General features: G+C 42.0%; 2 protein-coding genes across 3 annotated transcripts; one reads left to right on the forward strand and one right to left on the reverse strand.

Annotated features, from left to right (window-relative positions):
- Positions 1–476: 476 nt before the first annotated feature.
- Positions 477–3,515, reverse strand: zic5 (zic family member 5 (odd-paired homolog, Drosophila); the record flags this gene model as incomplete). Its single annotated transcript, XM_080785429.1, has 2 exons — positions 477–944; positions 2,468–3,515. 2 exons carry the CDS (start codon positions 3,513–3,515, stop codon positions 499–501), a joined length of 1,494 nt encoding a protein of 497 aa, XP_080641555.1. The 3' UTR covers positions 477–498.
- Positions 3,516–8,209: 4,694 nt separating this feature from the next.
- zic2a (zic family member 2 (odd-paired homolog, Drosophila), a) lies at positions 8,210–12,184 on the forward strand. 2 transcript variants are annotated; one of them, XM_080785138.1, is made up of 3 exons: positions 8,210–9,576; positions 10,766–10,929; positions 11,160–12,184. In XM_080785138.1, the coding sequence occupies exons 1-3, from the start codon at positions 8,601–8,603 to the stop codon at positions 11,358–11,360; spliced, it is 1,341 nt and encodes a 446-aa protein (XP_080641264.1). In that variant the 5' UTR covers positions 8,210–8,600; the 3' UTR covers positions 11,361–12,184. The 2 variants fall into 2 exon arrangements, with proteins under 2 accessions (XP_080641264.1, XP_080641265.1); XM_080785139.1 differs by having other exon boundaries at positions 11,163–12,184.
- The last annotated feature ends 8,513 nt before the right edge of the window (positions 12,185–20,697 follow it).

The raw sequence follows: 20,697 nt of genomic DNA on the forward strand, positions 1-20,697 counted from the left end.
ACCAAATGTCTGTTTAGGACACCATGTCACCATGTCGAGCTCAACTGTTTTGAAAAATAGTCGTGGTTAAATTGTCTATAGAACATGGTTCATCCAAAAGGCATGGTTCTCTCAATAATAAAGCTTTTGTTTCTCAAGGAATAGGCCTATATAGGCTAACTCTTTTAAGTTAGAATTTACAGATCCAATTCCAATGTAGGCTAGTGTCAAGTAGCTGAAAGTTGTGATCTACATACATTCACTGTTGTAAGGAAAAGATCAGGACACCAATTGCAGTTGCTTCCCATATTATTAGACCTATTACATCCACAACGATAATCAAGTTATTATTACACGGTTAGCACAACCTTGTAATATGACATATAGGCTAGTTGTGGTCTACCGTTGATATTTAAATCATTGATATGCCATTGGTCAATTTCCCACATGCACATGGGCCAGTATAGGCCTACACATTTAAACAACAACAGGGCAACAATATTAGCTGTAAACATGACATCAGAGCATTGTTCTTGGGTCTGTGTTTCTGAAAGTGTCCTCGTCGTCTGAATCTGACGTCCCCACCTCGCTGGAGGGCGTGTGGAGATGGTTGGGCCCTCCGCTCCCCTGGCACACGTACCACTCATTGAGGTTGGTAACCTGAGGCGAGAGATTTGCAGATCGGTTCCTGTGGCTGTGCGGTTCAGAGTTGGGCGAAAGGGGGTCTCCCAGTGTGTTCGTGGAGGAAATGTAGGCGGCGTTTGTGGAAGGAGGCGGTGGAGACTTGCAATGTACTTTCATGTGCTTTCGCAGTGAGCTCGGGTGCGTGTAGGACTTGTCACAGCCGCGGACCTTGCAGTAGTAAGGCTTGTCACTAGTGTGAACGTGAGAGTGCTTCTTCCGGTCGCTGCTGTTGGCGAATTTCCTGTCACAGCCGTCAAACTCGCATTTGAAAGGCTTCTCTCCTTGAATTAAGGGGAAAAAAGGTTTGATCAGTGCATCGCCAAAAAAAAAAGTCATTTCTGACACACAGACACACATTGTGTAGGCCTGTAGCATAGGCCTATACCTATTCATATATGCTCGATTACTGCATTTAATGCTAAACATTATCATTCATTAGAATACGCGGTAGGCCTATATTTGCCCAGCAATGTGTTGGACCCCTCAGGCTACCGCGTTTATTTCATGTCATGAAGGCCAATTACTCAATAAATGGTTGCTGTGGCAGCCCACTTCCTGTACATCATAGTTTATTTATTCATATATGTGCCACACAGCCACATTTACAAGCAGGCTCCTGTCTGAACACGTGGGCAATGTCAGAGGACCTCTTGGCTATACACGGAGCACCCACGGCCACAACGAGCCGTTTATGTGCCCTGAAGTGGAATGAATACGTGCGCTTAACACACAAACACTTGATAGTAAAATACCTTCACGAGGCAAAACTGTCGGATATCTACAACCATCCACAATGTGCTGCTGTAGGTATAGCCTATGGCTCGAAAGAAGTGTATATTTCATACTTTCATAAAGAATCACGAAGGCAGCCTAGCTAGCCTATACTTACTCGGGGCAGCATATAGGCTATATGACTTTGCAACGAGCCAGTTCAAAACACAGTCTAAAGCCACTGTTCAAAAGAAAACCATGTCCCCATAAGCTCTTGAGGACCAGCATATCCTATAGTATTGTAACACATAGGCCTATAATATCCCTGTTTGGATATATACACAGTCACACTACAAATGAAAGTTGAGCTATTTTGCATAGCACGTGCGACTCACACCATTGCATTGTGTTGTTACTATGGGCTGCGCTGACGCCATTGTTGTGGTTAGTTTTAGACCATAGCCTAGCCTATCTGCTCTGCTGCATAAAACAGCACAGAAAAGTTTGCACAAAACTGCGTGAAGGAGTAAACGATAAGTAAACAGTTAAGTTATATTTCCTTTTTATTTAACAGCTTATGTTAAATGGTGCTGCCTACATATTTTACTCCAACGTCATAGGAATACCATGCAACATAGGCTAATGCAGAGCTTTTAATTACAAACTCCCTCCATAAACCAGATGTGTAAACGTCTAGACTTTATGGATAACTCAATTTACTCTCATCTTTGAGGCGCATGGTTTAGATGTAGGCTACGTAAGCACGTTTTACAAATCATATGCGATAATCCCCTCACGCCTACCACAGCAGCAGACGTCTACGAGTAAAGTTTATGATTCCGACAGGAAATTATGCATTTTACTCGCGTGAGGCGATACAATGTCAGAAATGTTCGCTATTACGCACAATTACGCACCGTCACACACTCTGTTCGTGGACATTTTAATAACAACAACAGGGAGGCTGGAGAGAACACACTCAAGTGCTATAGAATACATTAACATTACAGACGGTACTACGGTAGTCTTTGGACGGTTAAACATGCAGCTTTTAGACTGTTATATCGCTTCTCTCTAGCTATAGGCTACTGACCTGTATGAGTCCTCTTGTGAATCTTAAGATTCTCCGATCGAGCGAAGACTTTTCCACAGCCTGGGAAAGGACATGGAAACGGCTTTTCTCCCGTGTGTACTCGGATGTGATTGATCAGTTTGTACTTTGCTTTAAAGGCTTTTCCCTCGCGCGGACATTCCTCCCAGAAACAGACGTGAGAGCTCTGCTCGGGTCCCCCGACGTGCTCTATGGTGACATGGTTGACCAGTTCGTGCATCGTGCTGTAAGTTTTCGAGCAGGGCTTTTTCGAAGTTTGTTCCTGGTCGATCCATTTGCAGATCAACTCTTGCTTTATGGGCTGCCTCATGTATCGCAAAAACGCCCCCGCCGCTCCGTGCGGAGCAGAAGCGATGTTCACATTGAGGTTCATGGAGTTGTAGCTGTGGAGAGAAGAGGGTCCATAGTGCTCTGGCCTGTGCCCGAAGTGCTCCGGCCTGCCGTAGATGTCCCCCGGTATACCCAGGCGCATCTGCCCGTTGAGGGCATGGTGGTGGTGGGCACCTGGGGACGCCTGGTCGTGAAGTCCGGCGAAAAGTGGATGGGCCCCACTTTCCGTGTGCCCATAAGCACCTGTTGGGGAGATGAACATGCCATGGTGATGCGGGGAGGATGCGGAACTATGCTGTTCGCCAAGTGCATGCATAGCAGAGGCTGATAGTTCTCTCCTGAGGATGAGGTCCCTGCTGCTCGTGTAGCCTGAGTGGGGGTGAGCCACGGGGAAACCAACTGTGGTCTGAACACAACTGAAAGATGCCGCGGTCTGAGCTTCGGGATGGCTCTGAATGTGATGCTGAGATGGGCTAAGTTTGAGAGCATTTGTCTGTGCCATGTGCTCTGGTCCAAATGGAGTGAGTGCCACTCCAGGGTCGTTGCCCAGCTCCCCAGGGTGGAGGTGGGCATGGTGGGAGAGAGGGTGATGCCCCCCTAGCCCCGGGAAGCCTGTCATATTCTGATGAGGCAGGGGTTGAGTCGCTGCCAAATCCGCTAATCTTATCGCCGGATTCCTCTTGCTTAAAGGGGGTTCCATAACTACACTGTCAAGTCCATCCACCCTCACCGCTATTGTTTTTACCCACACTACGCAATCTAAAACATTAGAATATATGTTTATAAGGGTCTATAACTTCTTTTGTCCTGCTTCTAACTCTGCTTGCTCCTTTTCCCACTCTGTCCTCAAGCGATTGGCAGAACATACAACAGTTGGAGGACACAGTAGGGAATACAGTTTAGAAATGGCACTGCGGGTATTGGACGGATTTCGGTGACTGGCAGTTAAGAGAACGAAGCGATTGGCTGTCGTTCAGCGCAGGGTCTCAGCATGGGTTCCGCCCCCTCGCTCTCTTTATCGCTGTTGACTCCAAAAAGTTGTACTCACAAAGTTACCAACAAATCAGTTTGTGCCGCTTATAGTTTAGTGGTGTATGTAAACAAAACAGAAACATTAGTCGATTAAGGATATATGTATAATGGCTCTCTGGTTATTTCGTCCAATATTTTAGGACTGACTTGATGACATTTACAAGCCTGTATATAGGCCTATATAAAAATGATGAGCCTAAATAGTAAAACATGAAAAATGCATTCATCGTACGTATACTGACGACATGAGGGCTGTTGACAATTGTAAATGTCATTACCATTTTGTCTTTTGTGGTTTCCCAGAAGCATGTCAATATACCGGCTGACATATTTTCTTCTTCTATTGCGCATATTTACATACTTCAAATTAATTAAATAAATATCACACCTGACATAGTTTTCCCCATTGTAAAATATGACATTTAAGCATTAAAATAATGATTTTGTTTTCATGCCATTGCATGTTGATGAGTTAATAGCCGTTCTGACATTTGTAAATTTCTTACATGTGCTCTGCATGATAATTATTATAATATTGTTCAACCTATGCATTGACGTTGCTCGTGAGTCGTGACTCGCACATATGGTTAAGATAATTTAAACTCAGTTTTGTGGTATAGCCTATACTGCATGCTGGTTATGGGCAAACTGAAAAAGCCACAATATTTACTTCCGAATTTTATTTATTTCTTTTATTACACACTAATAATAATAATAAAACGTATGGTCATATAATTTTTAGCACAATAATATACAAATTATACTTTTCATGGAAGGCTACCAATTGGCAATAAGTGAAAATAAATACACCCACAACATGCACGGTGGCATAACCCAGAAGAGTTATATCATCAGAGAATGGGCGAAGTGTGAACAAAGTTTGTTAAACTGTGTAGGCCTATAGATATAGCCTATAAAAGTTCACTTTTATTTTAAAATCACAACCCCTTTTCTCAGCAGGTGTATCTGTTATCGATTTAATGTCTTAATTTAAAGAGCCTTTTGGAATGCATTTCTGATAGCCGCAGCCGACCTTACATAATTGGACATGCATGTTCAAAGGTCATGATAACATTGAAAGAGCTCCCGCCCTTAAAATGTGCAGCAACAGCTGTCTATTAATCTACACTTGAGTTTGTGTTACATTTGATAGACAAGGCTATATCAGGTGTGAGGGAGCCAGGGAGGGTTAGCACAATTCTGTCTGGATAAAAATGATTTAATTCGCCAGACATTTTCATTTTCATTTGAACGGCCACATTCAAATGAATAAACAAATGTTTAACTGCAGCTTTTCCCACTTGGAATGGAATAATTAAACCTTGCTGATAGACATAATAATGTTCAATTTTCCTATAGGCTACTTGCCTTTGTCAGTTGTGTGTTTACATGCGCATGTTTGTCTTCAGATATGTGATTAATTGTTTATGATTGTTTGGCTATATGGACCCGTTCAGTTAATTAGCAAATTAGCAATCAAAATAGTCGACCACAGAATGAAGTTCCCATTTAGCTTAATTTTCGAAAAACATATTTTGAAGTGATTTTCCCAGCTAATCAATTTGTGTCAATATTGTGATCTTTGTTTTTTTTTATATTGTTTCATATGCCTACATTTTTCAGAAGATATTAAAGTATAAAGCTTCATGTTAGCAGGAGTCACATGTTTTAATAACTTCGTCAATCAATTAGTTAAAATGGAGAGTGAAACGCCAGAGCCAACTTACTCAACAGTCAATGAATGGGTTAATTTCCCTTAACTTTTAGTTTTAAAATCCCTCAAATCTGTCGAGGTCTTCGAGTGAGTATAAGGGGGATGTCTTAAACGTTTCCCCCTTTAAAACAAAGACGCTTTGTCATAAAAAGGGTTATTTTACCAAAAGTGTCAAGAGGGCAACATATGTGGTCTTAAGGGGTCATGGGTCAAACATGCATGAAACACAAGGTCACGGAAACCACACAAGTAACCTTCCAATGCGTCAACATATTGATATTGTCAAATAATAGAGAAGTGAAATACGCCCCGCTTCTCTCACCCTTGGCCTGATTAGGCACAGCGCCATTACAAAACTCTCTTCTGTAATGTAGCCCCTATATATAGCCTTCATGTTATTCACATTGATTTGTTATTTTACTTTTCCCAGTTCTGAAATAGCCATGCGTTAGATTATATAATGCATAATATTTAATGTGTAGCCGTATACGATTGGTTTAGGGCAGTTTGTCGTCCCGTATATCCCATGCCCTAAAACCTGTTGAAATAGTGGTCTTTGGGGATTTCATTATGTTAGCCCCTTTCTTCTCGTATAGCAGAAGGGAAGCCCACAGCCATGTGCCTCTGGCCGATTGAGTTTTCTTTCTTTTTAATTTTCCTTTCTTTTTCTTTTTTCCTATCGGGAAGGTTTTGTGTTTTTCTACAGAAATAAAGCAGTTCTTATAGAGGTCGGCAGACGTGACTTTGAACTTGGATCAGCTCCTAAGTTTCCTGTGGTGCGGGTTGAAATAGACTTGGAAGAATGGCGTGTATGCTCAGGCTGCCCCACTTTGAGACACGGAATTTCAAAAGTTGTAGGCCTGTATGCGTTCAACTCGGCTTCTTTATCGCCTGGAGCACCGAAGGGTTGAGAGAGGCGAGAGAAAGTTTGTTGTGTGTTGGAACTGGAGTGCTCGAGGGACTTTAATTTGATGAAAGTGTAAGTAAACCTCCTTTCAGTTAAATGTAAACATTTGAATGGGCAGCTGTTGTAGGCTACATAGCATTTCAACGGAGAATCGTGTGCTTTGAATGGAAGGTTGCCAGTGAGTGAGCCCCATCCCTTGCTTTGAGATATCGATGCTCGTATACTTCAAATATGAGGTCTCACATAAAGAACGGGGGAGCTTCTTAACTACAAAGTATAGTGGTTTAACTTGTAATAACAGCATAGCCACTTCTGGTGCAACATGGAATATGTTTTAAAGAGCAGCATCACTTCAAACCGCTCTTATTCACTGACATATATACAACTTTTATTTTGACATTATTATATCAACCGTGTTAGTTCAAGAGAGCCCGCATGAGCCCAAGGGTCATTACCTGCATGCGAATTGTTTTCTGAGCGTATACTTCACAGTCATAACATGTGACTTAATTAGGTGTAGCTGGGTTGAAAAGCTCTGGAGATTCACAGCAGGTTGATGGAGAACCAATAGTCTGTGCCTCTGTGGATCCAAAAGAGTCACGGAGCCATTATAGCACCTCGTCCTATACCGTGCAGTGCAGGTTCTATGCTAAAACCACAGAACCACAGAAGACATGGAGCCCCGGGGTGGTGCTGGAACCATGAACGCTATAGTCAAACAGAATCCTTTCTTCAAATAGGAATGCTTTTACAGTGTTAACCACAATTTCACCCACAACGAGCGTCTTATACCACATGTTCATCGTGTACAGATGATCAATGCATTTAATCCGTTTTAGACTATTTTGGTTTGGAAATTGTATTTCCACACAGAGGAAAACCCATTTTTCTTACTACTATCCTATAGCTGAGACACGACAGGGGAGGTTTTGCGTCATGATTTTCGTATTTCGTTCCATGTAATATTATGTCTTATAGATAAACACTAGGCTATACGAAATTGGGGCTTCGTGTATCCAGTTTTATGGGGTATCCAGTTACAAAGATTTATTACGGAAATCTGTTGGGTTGTTAAAGCTTAAGTTGCTTTTAAATGATATTAACAGTCCATGGATTGTTTCATTTCAGATGACATGATTAATTGCCAGTGCTCAACAATATGCATACTTTATTATTTAATGGAGTCTATTAAGTCTTTCCATAAAAAAAATCCATAAATGCAAGATTTGTAAATGAAGATAAATAAAAAGCAGTAATATCACGTTTGGGTTATGCAAAAGAATATCGTCTTATTGTCAACGTCACCTCCTATAAGTTCGAAGTAATTTTTGCTTGTATTTAGGCTATTTTTGTATTTCTTTCTGAAATAGTGCCAGCGACCTTTGATATCACCAGACGTCGCATTTGCATTATCTATACATTAACCCAATACTCACTGGAGGGAGGAAAAAAAAAGTGTTTTCTGATATCTCTTTCTTTCCCCGAAAATCCTCTTCTAAAAAGTAGGCGGTAATTATTAGTGGAAAATGGCGATCATCTATTAGTCGCCAAAGCGGTACCTGCTATTGGAGGGGCACCTGGGATTGATGAGCCGCAGTGGCCAATGAGACTGCGTAGAATGAATGCACGGGCTCCAGTTAAAGGGGGCGTAAGAGGAGGTAGTGCCAGTCCACGGAGAAACAGGGACCGTCCGCGATAAACACATAGGCGAGCGAGAGAAATAAACATAGCAGTCGGAACAACAATTCTGAGATGCTTCAGCACCCTCTCTCAGTGAATGCGAAGGACACCTAGTAAGATAATTATTTAATGTTTTTTAAATGCATTTTAAAACAGTCCGCTGTCACTGTTTCGAGAGGAAAGGGCTAAAGGAAACTCCTCACTTCATTGCATTGGGATTTTTGAGTCATAAGTTAACTACAAGTGAATTCAGACGCCGATAGCAAAGCCACGCTATTTTTCCTCATGAGCGGATCGCCGTTTTGAATTACGCCTGATATGATGTTTCCTACGTTGGAAGTTGAAGCGTTGCGTGTCAGCATTGTCATTTGAATTTCTTCCCGTTACTTCGTTGCCTAAACCAATACTGATTCGAGCAACAACAACAACAAAAAAATACGCTAACTGAAAACATGTTACTGGATGCTGGTCACCAGTTTCCTGGACTGGGAGTAGGCTCGTTTGCCAGACATCACTCAGCAAGCGAGATGCAGGAGAGAGACTTGAGTTTGGCACAAAATAGCTTTGTAGACTCGGCACACATGGGTGCATTTAAGCTGAACCACGATCTTTCCCCGGGACAGAGCTCTGCCTTCAGCGCCCAGGCGCCGGGCTACCCCGCTGCGGCGTTGGGGGCTCACGCCGCTCATGTCACCTCGTATGCAAGCTCTCCTTTCAACTCCACCAGGGACTTTCTTTTTCGCAGCCGTGGCTTCGGAGAGTCCTCACCGGCGAGCAGCCAGCATACTATTTTTGGCCCCACGGCGGGATCCCTCCATCACTCCCACACGGACAGTCAAGGCCACATTCTGTTCCCTGGGATCCACGACCAGCATGGGTCCCATGGATCCACGAACGTGCTGAACAGCCAAATGCGGCTGGGACTACCGGGAGAGGTTTTCGGCCGGTCCGACCAGTACCACCAGGTCTCCAGCCCGAGGACCGACCCGTACTCGGCGGCGCAGCTTCACAACCACCAATACGGCTCCATGAATATGAACATGGGGATGAACATGGCAGCCCACCACCACCCCGGTGCCTTTTTCCGCTACATGAGGCAACAGTGCATCAAGCAGGAGCTGATCTGCAAATGGATCGACCAGGAGCAGCTCAGCAATCCCAAGAAGAGTTGCAACAAAACTTTCAGCACCATGCACGAGCTGGTCACGCACGTCTCGGTGGAGCATGTCGGCGGACCGGAGCAGAGCAACCACATCTGCTTCTGGGAGGAGTGCGCCCGCGAGAGCAAACCGTTCAAGGCGAAATACAAACTGGTGAACCACATTCGGGTGCACACTGGCGAGAAACCGTTTCCGTGTCCCTTCCCTGGATGTGGGAAAGTCTTCGCGCGGTCGGAAAACTTGAAGATACACAAGCGAACGCACACAGGTAAATACTGATTTATATATGCCGTTGTTTTGAAGATTGTACATGCAATGTTTATTATATAGGCCCATTGAATGCTGCTCAGCATGTGCTCAATAATACAAAAGGTTTAGCCTCCGTGCTATTGTCATAAAACAATCGAGAGTATACTGTGTTAAAAAAAATGAACCAATTTAAGCAATCTAATTGCATGTGGCTTTATTCTGTCAAATAATATTTCGGATCATATAGTGAAGCTATAACTAACGTGCGAATAGTTATCTGTCACCAGTGTCACGGGCCGCCAATATCTGTGTTGTTTAATTCTAAGAGCGTGTGGTGTTGCAACTATATGTAGTAAATTATGTAACAGGGTCTGTGGAGGTTTTGTGGTTCGTAAACTTTAAAAATGGGTCAAAGGCGACACGAGGGCTGTGCTCTGCTCGCATCGCGTGCGCCGTGGAGTGCAGCCTCGTAGTAAATCTCATCAATTGGTTTAGTGTTTACGCCAGACTGCGCTTTTACAATTCGTGCCGCAAGCTCCCCCTCCCTTTCACATCGATTTTCATCACTTTTATCCACTGATAAATGTTGGATATTTATCGATTGTTTTAAATATCATAAGCTACATTCTATTTTCGCTGTTGTTTTGAAATTGCGTAGTCTTTTCCACGTGAATTTGACCCAACAAACTCATCGAGTGTCTTTTGTTATCGCAGGCATTGCTTTGAGGCCAGGTGCAACCAAGCCTTTAACATTTGAACTATTTTCTTGGGGTATTCGTTGTGGTTTGGTGCCATCTAATTGGACAGGTGTTAATTTGTATTGTTTCCCAGCAAATGGTGAGCATTAGGCCTATTTGCCGAATTCCTTTAAAGAAACAATAGCAAAAACCTACATTGATCATTTAGGCAAAATATGGACGCACAACTCATTTATTTATTTTCGGTTAAATTGGGCTACAGTTTAGAAGTTTAATTTCCTGTTTGGTCGCCTCTTGTGAGTCGGCTTTGAATTATTCTATAGTCTTCATTTAACGTCCACGATAGGTTAGCATTCAAATGGTGAACTTTGTACGGTTGAACGTCATTAGCCAACTGCACAACTGTATACTATTAAAGAGGCATGCAGTGTTTATCTCTAACCATCTAATCTTGTTATTATTCTTAATGTATTTGTCTTTCTTTCCCCCCCTTTTTTCTTATTTTTGCAGGAGAGAAACCGTTCCAGTGTGAGTTTGAGGGCTGCGACAGGAGATTTGCTAACAGCAGCGACCGAAAGAAACATATGCATGTTCACACCTCGGACAAGCCATATCTCTGCAAAATGTGCGACAAGTCATACACGCATCCAAGCTCTCTCCGCAAGCACATGAAGGTAAATAAATAACGGCGAGAGACAGAAACAGACTGAGTGAGTGAGGATGCAGCTATATGCTAGTGTCCATGATGTGTATTTTGTGAACTCATTAGCTTACATATCTGTTAAACTATCCCGTGCTCCTCCACATGAATTACCATATAGGCTAATGTTTTCATGGGCCCATAGAATGTATTGCTTGTATTCACTTCTATCTGTATTTTGTGTCTCCTTTTCCCCTATTTGAGCAGGTCCATGAAGCTGCTCCACCACCTCCACCTTCTGACTCATCGCCCGCAGCCAGTTCTGGTTATGAATCCTCCACACCACCAGGCCTGGTGTCTCCAACCACTGAGACACAAAGTAACAACAACCTGTCCCCCGCCTCAGCTGTGCACAATGGCAGTCACAGTGGCCTATCCTCCAATTTCAGTGAATGGTATGTTTAGGACAAAGCTGAAATGAACCATCACAGTCATTTCACAGCACTGGACATAGAAGATTGGAACACGGACACACAGGAGGCACAACACACATGAGAAACAATTTTGGAAATCATTTCAATTCACCAGGGAAGATGACAATTTCCACCAGAGTTTGTAATATAGTTAATGTGTATTCAATACTGTAAATAATTACTAAAACACTCTCTTTCCCATTGCGGTTGTGATAGAAGTTGTCGGTCTTTGGTGTATAGATGTTCCTTCAATGGTAGCTATTTCTCTAACTGGACTTTTAGTGCACATACTACGATAAAATTGTACCATAATGTTGAATATTGTGATCCTAAGGCAAATTGATTGTACTATACTAAACATCTATAAACTGGAAAGCGTGCCAAAGTCAACATTTAACTCAAAACAGACCACACTATTTTGCTTGTGAATGTATATTTTAGTTTGCTGGGCTTAACTTGTGATGTTTTGTGCTTTGCAAGTTCGAATTGTGAAATACTATCTCGAAGATTATGAAGAAAATAAACGTTGTGCCGTTCGAATTTCTGTAACTACACCCTTACTTTTGTAAATATCAACTGCCATATTTATCCATTTGTAATTAAATTATGGTATTTACTTGCTACAGATGAAACAATATTTATAAAGAATGTTTCTTTACTATAAATATGTACAATTATGAGCTAAACATGGGCAGTTGTTTTGTTGTGTTTTGTTCAAAGTTTTAAGAGGTGTTTTCTTCCTTATTGTGATAAGAATTTTACTGCATACAAATATAATAAAAGGTGTTGCAAGTGTTAAATATTTCCTTATAGTTTTTTTCTTAAATCGGCATTTGTTATACAATACATGGTCAGGTTTTCCTTTTTTACCACCATGTAACTGGTAGATGTTTATGAACGTTGGCAGCAGGTCTCAGACATTTAAATAGTCTATTCAAGGAAACGTTTGATCAGATAAAAATAATAATATGGTGTTTGTTTCAAGCTTTGCAAAGCGTGGTAACAAGGCTGTTGTTGCTAAAATGGCATTATACATCATGACCAAAAATTTAAATGAGTCACTTGTTATTAAGTAAATAATAATAATAAATTAAGTACTTTTTCCTGGAATTGCTTGTTTAGAATGATAAAAGCACAAATACGAATTTAAACCAGATAGTTATTATTGTTGGGCCTACTATAGACATGCATGCAGTGTTGGTTGAGATAACCTCTGTTGTTATGGGAAATGGCACATTTTCCAGCCTGGATTTTTATATATATATAATTTATTTTAATCTAATTCTTCATTTTCTATAAGCCTATGCCGAAAATGTAAATAGCCTCCCCATCCCCCACATTGGTCATGAGAGTAGCAGGGGAGTTGCGCTAAACAACCGTGAACTTGAACTTGACTGGGGCTCTAGTAGCCCTTCACTGTAAAACGAGCAAGCCATTGTACGCCCATGCAGGCAATTGTACCGTTTCTAGACAGTTGTCTATACAGATTGTCATGCTAGCTAATGCTTCAGACAGACCATTGTGTAAATCAGTTGAATTTTTGTCTTGCGGCTATAGGCAGAATTTAAGAACTTGAAGTCTGTGTTAGCTTATATGTTTTCTTTTGGCGAGAGGACGTGCTATATTTGCTTCTGCTGGAGAGGAGCTGTTTTCACAGTGTCTCTAAATTGCTGCCCCAGTGTCGGTCTCCTCTCCCTATACAGAAAAGCATGGACCATCTCATTGTTTTTGGAGGACGGACGGACGGACGGGCGTCCGAGTCGGTTTAGCCTTATAATGTGAACATTTTACTACTTTATTATGGGACTTCACTTCATAGCTGTTCGACTCGAGGTAGCCTATAGGCCAACCAGCCAACCACGACGATTCGCTTGGTATGACAAAGTATTTATATGTTATTTGGCTTATAGATGCTTGACAACAAAATAACGGAATATGAACTTCATAAGAAATCTTGTCCTATTAAATGGCCTTTCATGCGCGAGGCGGAAGTCGGGGGTTTCTCACGAGCTGGCTCGGTGTTGTGACCTCTCTCGCGGAGGATGATATGACCTGTGGGGAGTGGAAAAGGTCAGCCCCACGCGGCGCGTCGATGCCGTTTCCTCCTCGGCACATGCTGTTCTGATATTGATCCACAGAGAAGGGAAAGGCTTTTAGAAAATACTACTATTCTTCAAGGAGACGAGTCACCTGCTACACATGGGCTTATATGATTCCATTTGGACACAATTATCACAGACGTGGTCACCCTCCCTCAAGCTGCACGATTTTGATTCCTATTTTTCAGGGACTTAAATGGAGCCAACAGTATAACAAGGGAACAAAAGCCGGCGTAAAGTAAATGCTGGGCACATTAAATGCTGGGCCCCAATAAATATTAGTAATTTCATGCGTACTAAACACTGTGTCCAGTTCCACGCACACGTATCGCGCGCGCGCGTGTGTGCGTGTGTGTGTGTGTGTGTGTGTGTGTGTGTGTGTGTGTGTGTGTGACAGAAAGAGAGTGCCTGGGTAGGGGCCTTGTATCATTCTCGAGCGCTCACTTTAGTAGATTTGCGTCATAACTAGACTAGACACGAGGAGCACAATGTATGGTATTGATTGGAGAAATTAGTGGCACGACACACGACTAACGTTGCCTCCTGTGCTTTAACAATGGTATAGTCAATTTCATTATTCTCATATAGCACCTCCTCGACCCATTTAACACACACACACACACACACACACACACACACACACACACGCACTCTCTCTCTTACACTTTTTGGTTTCAACCTCAAAACATTTTAATGCTATTGTATAATGTGTTTTCCACGTGACTGTTTTCCACCTTTTTTCTTGTGTTGCCTCTACACTGAAAAGTAAAACGAAAACACAAACCGTCTGGGCATGATTGTGTGTCCTCATAAAATATTGTTGGCAATCAAATTGCACACATTAAATAATAATGTGGCACATATATCCCCCTCTAAACCTGGGATATAAATAGTTTTAGCCTGTTGATTTAGCAAAGCCTGATTTAGTTTTAGATAACATGTCTGTGTTCCAAACATTTTATATAGTGTAGGCTAATGAAACAGTTACTATGGGCAGGCCTATCATAATGTGCATGGGTGAGCGTGTATATCGGAAAAAATACTATTTATTTATGAAATTTATATATGTTTTTAAACTATTTTTCACATTTCAAATGAACATTGGTAGTATTTTAGCTATTTAAGCTAAACATTTTTATATATTTTTCAATTTCTACAGAATCTACACTGGCCGAATTAGTGGCAGGCCCGATCTTTTATACTGAAAATTAACGAACGTCTTGTACTTTGGGGGGGGTTTGGCCCAAACCGTTTGGGACATTTATTTCCTTGTTCATTTCAAAATTATACCTGTTGAGTGCTTCAACAGAAAAAGTAATTAAGTCAAAAGTCTCGACTTAATTATTTCTGTATAGACATGCATATTTTAGATCTTATTTCGTTTTACACTAAACTCACAAGACTCACAACAAGCGTTAGAAAATGCTGATTGAAATTAACATTAACTTCGAAAAAACGCAGCCGTTTCAAATTAATGGCAATTAGTCATTGAATGCAGGCCTATAATATGTCCCTTTGCCATGCCATTGGATTAGTTCCATTCGCATTCGCATTTTGTAAAATAAATCTATTTATAGCCTATTGCATGCATGCATGTGTGTGTGTGTGTGTGTGTGTGTGTGTGTGTGTGTGTGTGTGTGTGTGTGTGTGTGTGTGTGTATATATATATATATATATATATATATATATATATATATATATATACAAAATAGACAAGACTATAGAATATGAGGCAGAGGCAGATTAAATGTCACATGAATGGTTAAACTATCTACGTAAACATGATTTTATTTTTTAACAGCTTTGGAGCCTATAGACTACTATATTTAAAATAATAGGACCATGCAGGACAGGGCCAGGTTTACGACAATATGCCTATGTGCACAGCATGATTTTGTCATTCAAAACCTTTATGCATTTCGGAGTCAATTTATTGACCCTCCCAGACCAGATAGATAGATCAACGATAGATAGATAGATAGATAGATAGATAGATAGATAGATAGATAGATAGTTCTGCTCTCATCGCTCCCTCCCTTGACGCCCACCCCCAGTCTGACATGTTGAGTAACCTATGTACAGTCTGCCTTCCTGTGTAACGCAGCTCCCGTGGCCTTTCATGTGAGCTCAGCCTCAGCGGCTGCCTTTCTCACACAGATGAATGTGTTTCTGTGAAAGAGCCGGAATATGGCTGTCACTTCTACTGGCATGGAAGGAGAAACAAACAAAACTCCCTAGTCCCGCAAGGAAACTGGCGCAGGCACCTCCCATCGGACACAAACGCCACAGAGTCAGGCGCACAAATAGCCTCCAAAGCCCCCCCCCCTTCCTTATTATGCTCCATGCAGAACGTTTGGCAACTTGGAAAGCCTTGGTCCTCTTGTGGAGACAGGGGAATACAAGTGGATAGGTGCAGAGTAAATGGTATAGGCTACTCGAGTCGATGGTGAAAGAAAATGGGACAAAAAGAGGCATAAATAGGCTAATCTCTGACGAACTCTCCTGCACCTTGTTGGGTCGACCACCACCTTGCCCATAGACCCTTTTCCACGTCAGGCGTCAGCTCGACATGCAGTCACACAAACAGGGTAAACAAAAACACTACTGATAGGCTACACACATTAATGTTCAGTTTAATTTATTATGCCCAAAATAAGCTGCGTGGAAACTTAGGCTACTTCGTGCCATTGTAAACACCTGTTTGTTTACGCTGTTATTTAATGTCAAAATAGCTGCTGTGAAAAGTTGTAGCCTAGTAGCTAGGCTAGGCTATTAACCACCACTAGGAACGCACTTTGAATAATGTGCTGTTTTCAGGCTAGTCTTTCCGCGACAGCCGAGGCCCTCCAGGACAGGACGGGAGCAGGTGTGCCATCAAAGGAAAGTCATCGGTGAGCGGAACAGAAACGCCAACAAACATGGTGGGGATCATTCTTTTGATGTTTTAGTTCTTATTATTCATAACAAATGATGGGTCTCGCAACACTGCGGTAAATGCAAAAGCTTTCCCCTCCCCATTAGCATTGCTTTCATTTTAATCAGAGAAGCTCGATATTAGCATAGCAGCTAGCTAGCCTGCCCAGTGCCCACCCCACCTCACCCCTGCCCAGTGGCAGTGCCCATTAGGGTTGACGACAGAGTAGGCTACAGCATCTTGCAATGGGTCTGGTCTACGAAGATTCGCTACACCACCACTGCAAGATTTGTCTATATAGGCCTACTTCCTTAATGTCAACAAACAATGTAAACAGATTACACACCCACAGGGCCACAACACCAGAGGGAGTACAACAAACCAAGTGCAACCCAGATTCTGCTCAAACGGGGACTAAATTCATTTCACTATATGCCACCAAAATGTGGAACGCCCTACCAACAGCCATTAAGACATGTGAATCCCTTGACTCCTTCAAAACTGCTCTCAAAGGGCACTACGGACTGCTGCAATTTAAAACTGCATGCCCCCCGTAAATAAAGTCTGAGTCCTCCCCTTTCCCCTTACTGTATATGTTTTTCCCTTTTTACTTATACTTTATATGATTTCCTGTTTTTTGTTATATGCTTAATCATGGTGTCGTCCACCACAGTAACAGTTTTTGTATTGACTTAAGTGCTTTTGTTTGAAATGTAGCCTACCCATTCTGCATACTGTGAAAATAAAAATTTCAATCAATCAAATCCAATCAATCAATGAATCAGCCTATACTATTCCTACTGATATAAAGCATATATCGTGATATACGGTGTGCTGCTGAATGGGTTAGCTGCTACACCAAAGACTGGAAGCCCCCCCCCCCCCCCCCCCCCCACACACACACACACACCCCCTTCCTTCAACCTTTCCAAACACACTGAGCCAAGGAAATTTTCAATTTCCCAACACCTGTAAACGTGATGTCTCACCTCAGTTCCTTTGATCTTCAAACAGGCCAGTGCTGTGCCCCGAGGCACAGTGAGCATATAGAGGTGACTAGATGGTGTGTTGTGTGTTTTATATATGTACTCTGCAAAGTCATGGAACATACCTAGTGGCCATTTTGTCTCGTGAGTTGGTTTTTCTCCCCTGCATGTTTGTAAAAAAATTGTGCATTCTTCCAAGACAATTTTGATGTGCATGGTCTCAAAACTCCAAGATCCATCCATCCAAGATGAGGATAAAGAAAAAAAAAACAGCGTGAAACATTCAAAATGTCAATGCGACATTAAAATGCCATCATGACAGTATCAAGGTCAAAATAGACTTTTGACCTATTATATATTATTGATTAGCAGACTCACTTCTAGCCGCAACACTAGATTTTTTATAATGGGTTGAATCACGTTGACCACGGCCATCTTGTGTTGCAAACTAGCCGCAATTTGCCATTGACAGCCCATACATCCAAACAGAAAAGTCATATCTTAAACAACGTCAAACTCGCCAACTATATGAAAAGCTTGAATTATTCATAAAAATGCACCGTAGAAATGTTATGACCTACTTTCAAGAAATTCCTTGCAGGTGATTAGTTGGAGTTTGGAAGCGCTCGCTTTCTGTGCAAATTCAAAACGGGTGCTACACGGAGCCGTTGAGTGATATCCAACATGATGGAGTTTGGAAGCTTTCGTCGGAAGTCATTGGAACGGCCCTGCGTATCATCCGTTTCAAATTTGCACATGATGCAGAAATGAAAACGAGCGCTTCCAAATTCCCACACTTAAAAAATAATCACCTGCACAGAATGTCTTGACAGAAAGTAGCTCATATGGTGGACTATTATGAAACAAACACTTTGCAGATTAAGCTTGCCTTACAGCTGAAATAAGCCAATGTTTGTGTTCACACAAACCTGCAAAGCTGGACATGGTAGGGGCTAGCGCCCCTCGTGGCACAATCGTTTGCAATGCTCAACCAATGGCACATCTCTCACCCAAACGAAATAGTAGAAACACGAACGTATGAATTTATAAGATAAATTTAACCAGGAAGTCACAACGAGATTAAGGAGGCCTGGCCACCGCAGTATAAAACAGACAAAAACAACAATACATTAGTACTGAAAAATGACACAAACTAAAACGATAATATAACACAAAACTCAAATTCAACAGCAGGACACAGACAGTCCGTTATCCGACAAAGGCAGATTGTCTGTGAAAAGTTCCTGAATTTCTTTTATTGAGAAGACAGCTTTGAACAAAATACAAATGACAGCCAACCGACTAAGTAAACCAGACAAGACTGTAATTATGTATGTATAGCAGGACACTCGATGGCATTTTGATTTGGGTTTTCTCTGACGGGAGAAGACACTTGTGACAGGGTAAGAAGTTTACTAATGGCATGTTGTAAAGATGTGAGAACCATGAGCTGTATAATCTTAACAAACAAACTCAGTCGTCTGCGATGCTGTTTTATTTTCTTTTTTACTGATCTCTCCCTCTGAACCTTCTCTCTGAGACACTTGAATAGTTTCTCAAGGTCTGTTTTCAGAACGACAATTCATGCCAGCAAGCCCCGGAACACGTTTTGTACCTGCCCCCCTGCTGTCACTCACGTTCAATTCAAGAGTGATCAGAAAACACAACTCACTGCTAATAATATTCAAATAGATTTATATGACTTGACACAGGAATGAGTGGAAAATACCCCCTACCACTTTGACTGTGCACGAGCGACGAGCGCGCGCGCACGCACACACACACACACACACACACACACACACACACACACACACACACACACACACACACACACACACACACACACACTCACTATCCACCCAACCATCTGTCGCCTGCTCAGTCCCCCCCCCCCTTCAGAATCTGTTCATTGATTTGTTCAAGCCTTACAGACAACCCTTGACATCAACTTAATCTAAAGGAAGACAGAAGGATGTGCTTTCAGCAATGCAGTTTCCCTATCCCTCCATTGCTTTGAGGATTTACGTCATGATGTGTGCTGACATGATTGTGTTGCATGTTCCATGTCTTTTAAGCACATCAGTGGTACACAAAAACAAAAGGGCTGTCTTGTCGTCCACAGGTTCTTCTAATAAGGCAGAAATGAAAGGGGACAGGGATCAAACCGGTTACGGACCCCACGAAGCAGACTCCTATTCAGTAAGTCATTATCACTCTGATCTTTATATCATTTGGATTGTCTGCGTCTCTCTCTCTCCAGAGGGATCCGCTCACCTGAACACGCAAGACAAATAAACAAAAACAAACCAAAAAAATAAACATCATGACATGGGTTTTGTCACATGTGGGAAAAAAAGCACCATTCAATATTCACAGCGTTTCCATCAAAACCAGTGCCGCTTGTTTGTTGGTCAGAATAAATCATCTGTGCCATCTGTAAAATCCTTTAAAAGTTCCCAAATATTGTTTTTTATTTGAAGCCCATTCGATCGTCGGTTCATTTTCCTGTACGTCTCTCTCGGCGGGGCGCCTCTCAGATTGCACCCCGTGGACATTGTCAGTTCTCTCGGAGGAAGGCTTTGACTGCTTGCCTTCGGTTTTTCAGTTAGTGGGCTGGAAGAAGGAGCTAATTTGATTGACTTTCAGCTCCAAGTTTTTCCACACTGGAAGCTATATACTAGCAGTCCCCTGACAGCTAGAGACCTTTCTGGTCAGTGAGTGTATCGACGGGCAGTCAGTTAGCACCTGACACATGTCAATGTCCGGACCAACAGACCTGTTAAAGACAGGGCTATGTTAGCTGCATGAACAAGTGATACCGGTTCGGGTTATTTCTTTTGGCTGGTATATTGCTCAGAGATGTAGCCTATATTGGCAGGTATGATGATTGAGAGATTAACTAGCACTTATTACTCTTTTGTTAGGTTTTCTTTTAACATACATTGCACCTTTAAGGCACCTTAACAATATCAAATTAACATTGGCCCACATTAAAAGTTTGATACGTCCCATTAGTGAGATAAACTGGCTATATCAGCCATTAATTTGCTTAATTGTTGCTTTTTCATCAGCCCAGCTCCAAATGAATCCCAGCCATTTGTTTCAGCCATTGAAATCTTAAATCAACCCCCTGTCAACAAATCTCTTGGTTCCAGATAAAACAAAGGATTGCTGACAAAAGTTGCCAACCGTATAGAGCTCCATTAGCGATTGAAGATGCAGAGGTGATATATGAAAGCAGTGTTGCTCCTTTGCTTGTTCGAAAACCTAATTTTAAAAAGCAAGATGCTTTTGCTGATAGCCACTTAGTATATTTAGGAATGTCAC

The sequence above is a fragment of the Protomyctophum bolini genome (genome assembly GCF_963924005.1).
Source record: "Protomyctophum bolini genome assembly, chromosome: 16".
NCBI classification, from domain to species: domain Eukaryota; kingdom Metazoa; phylum Chordata; class Actinopteri; order Myctophiformes; family Myctophidae; genus Protomyctophum; species Protomyctophum bolini.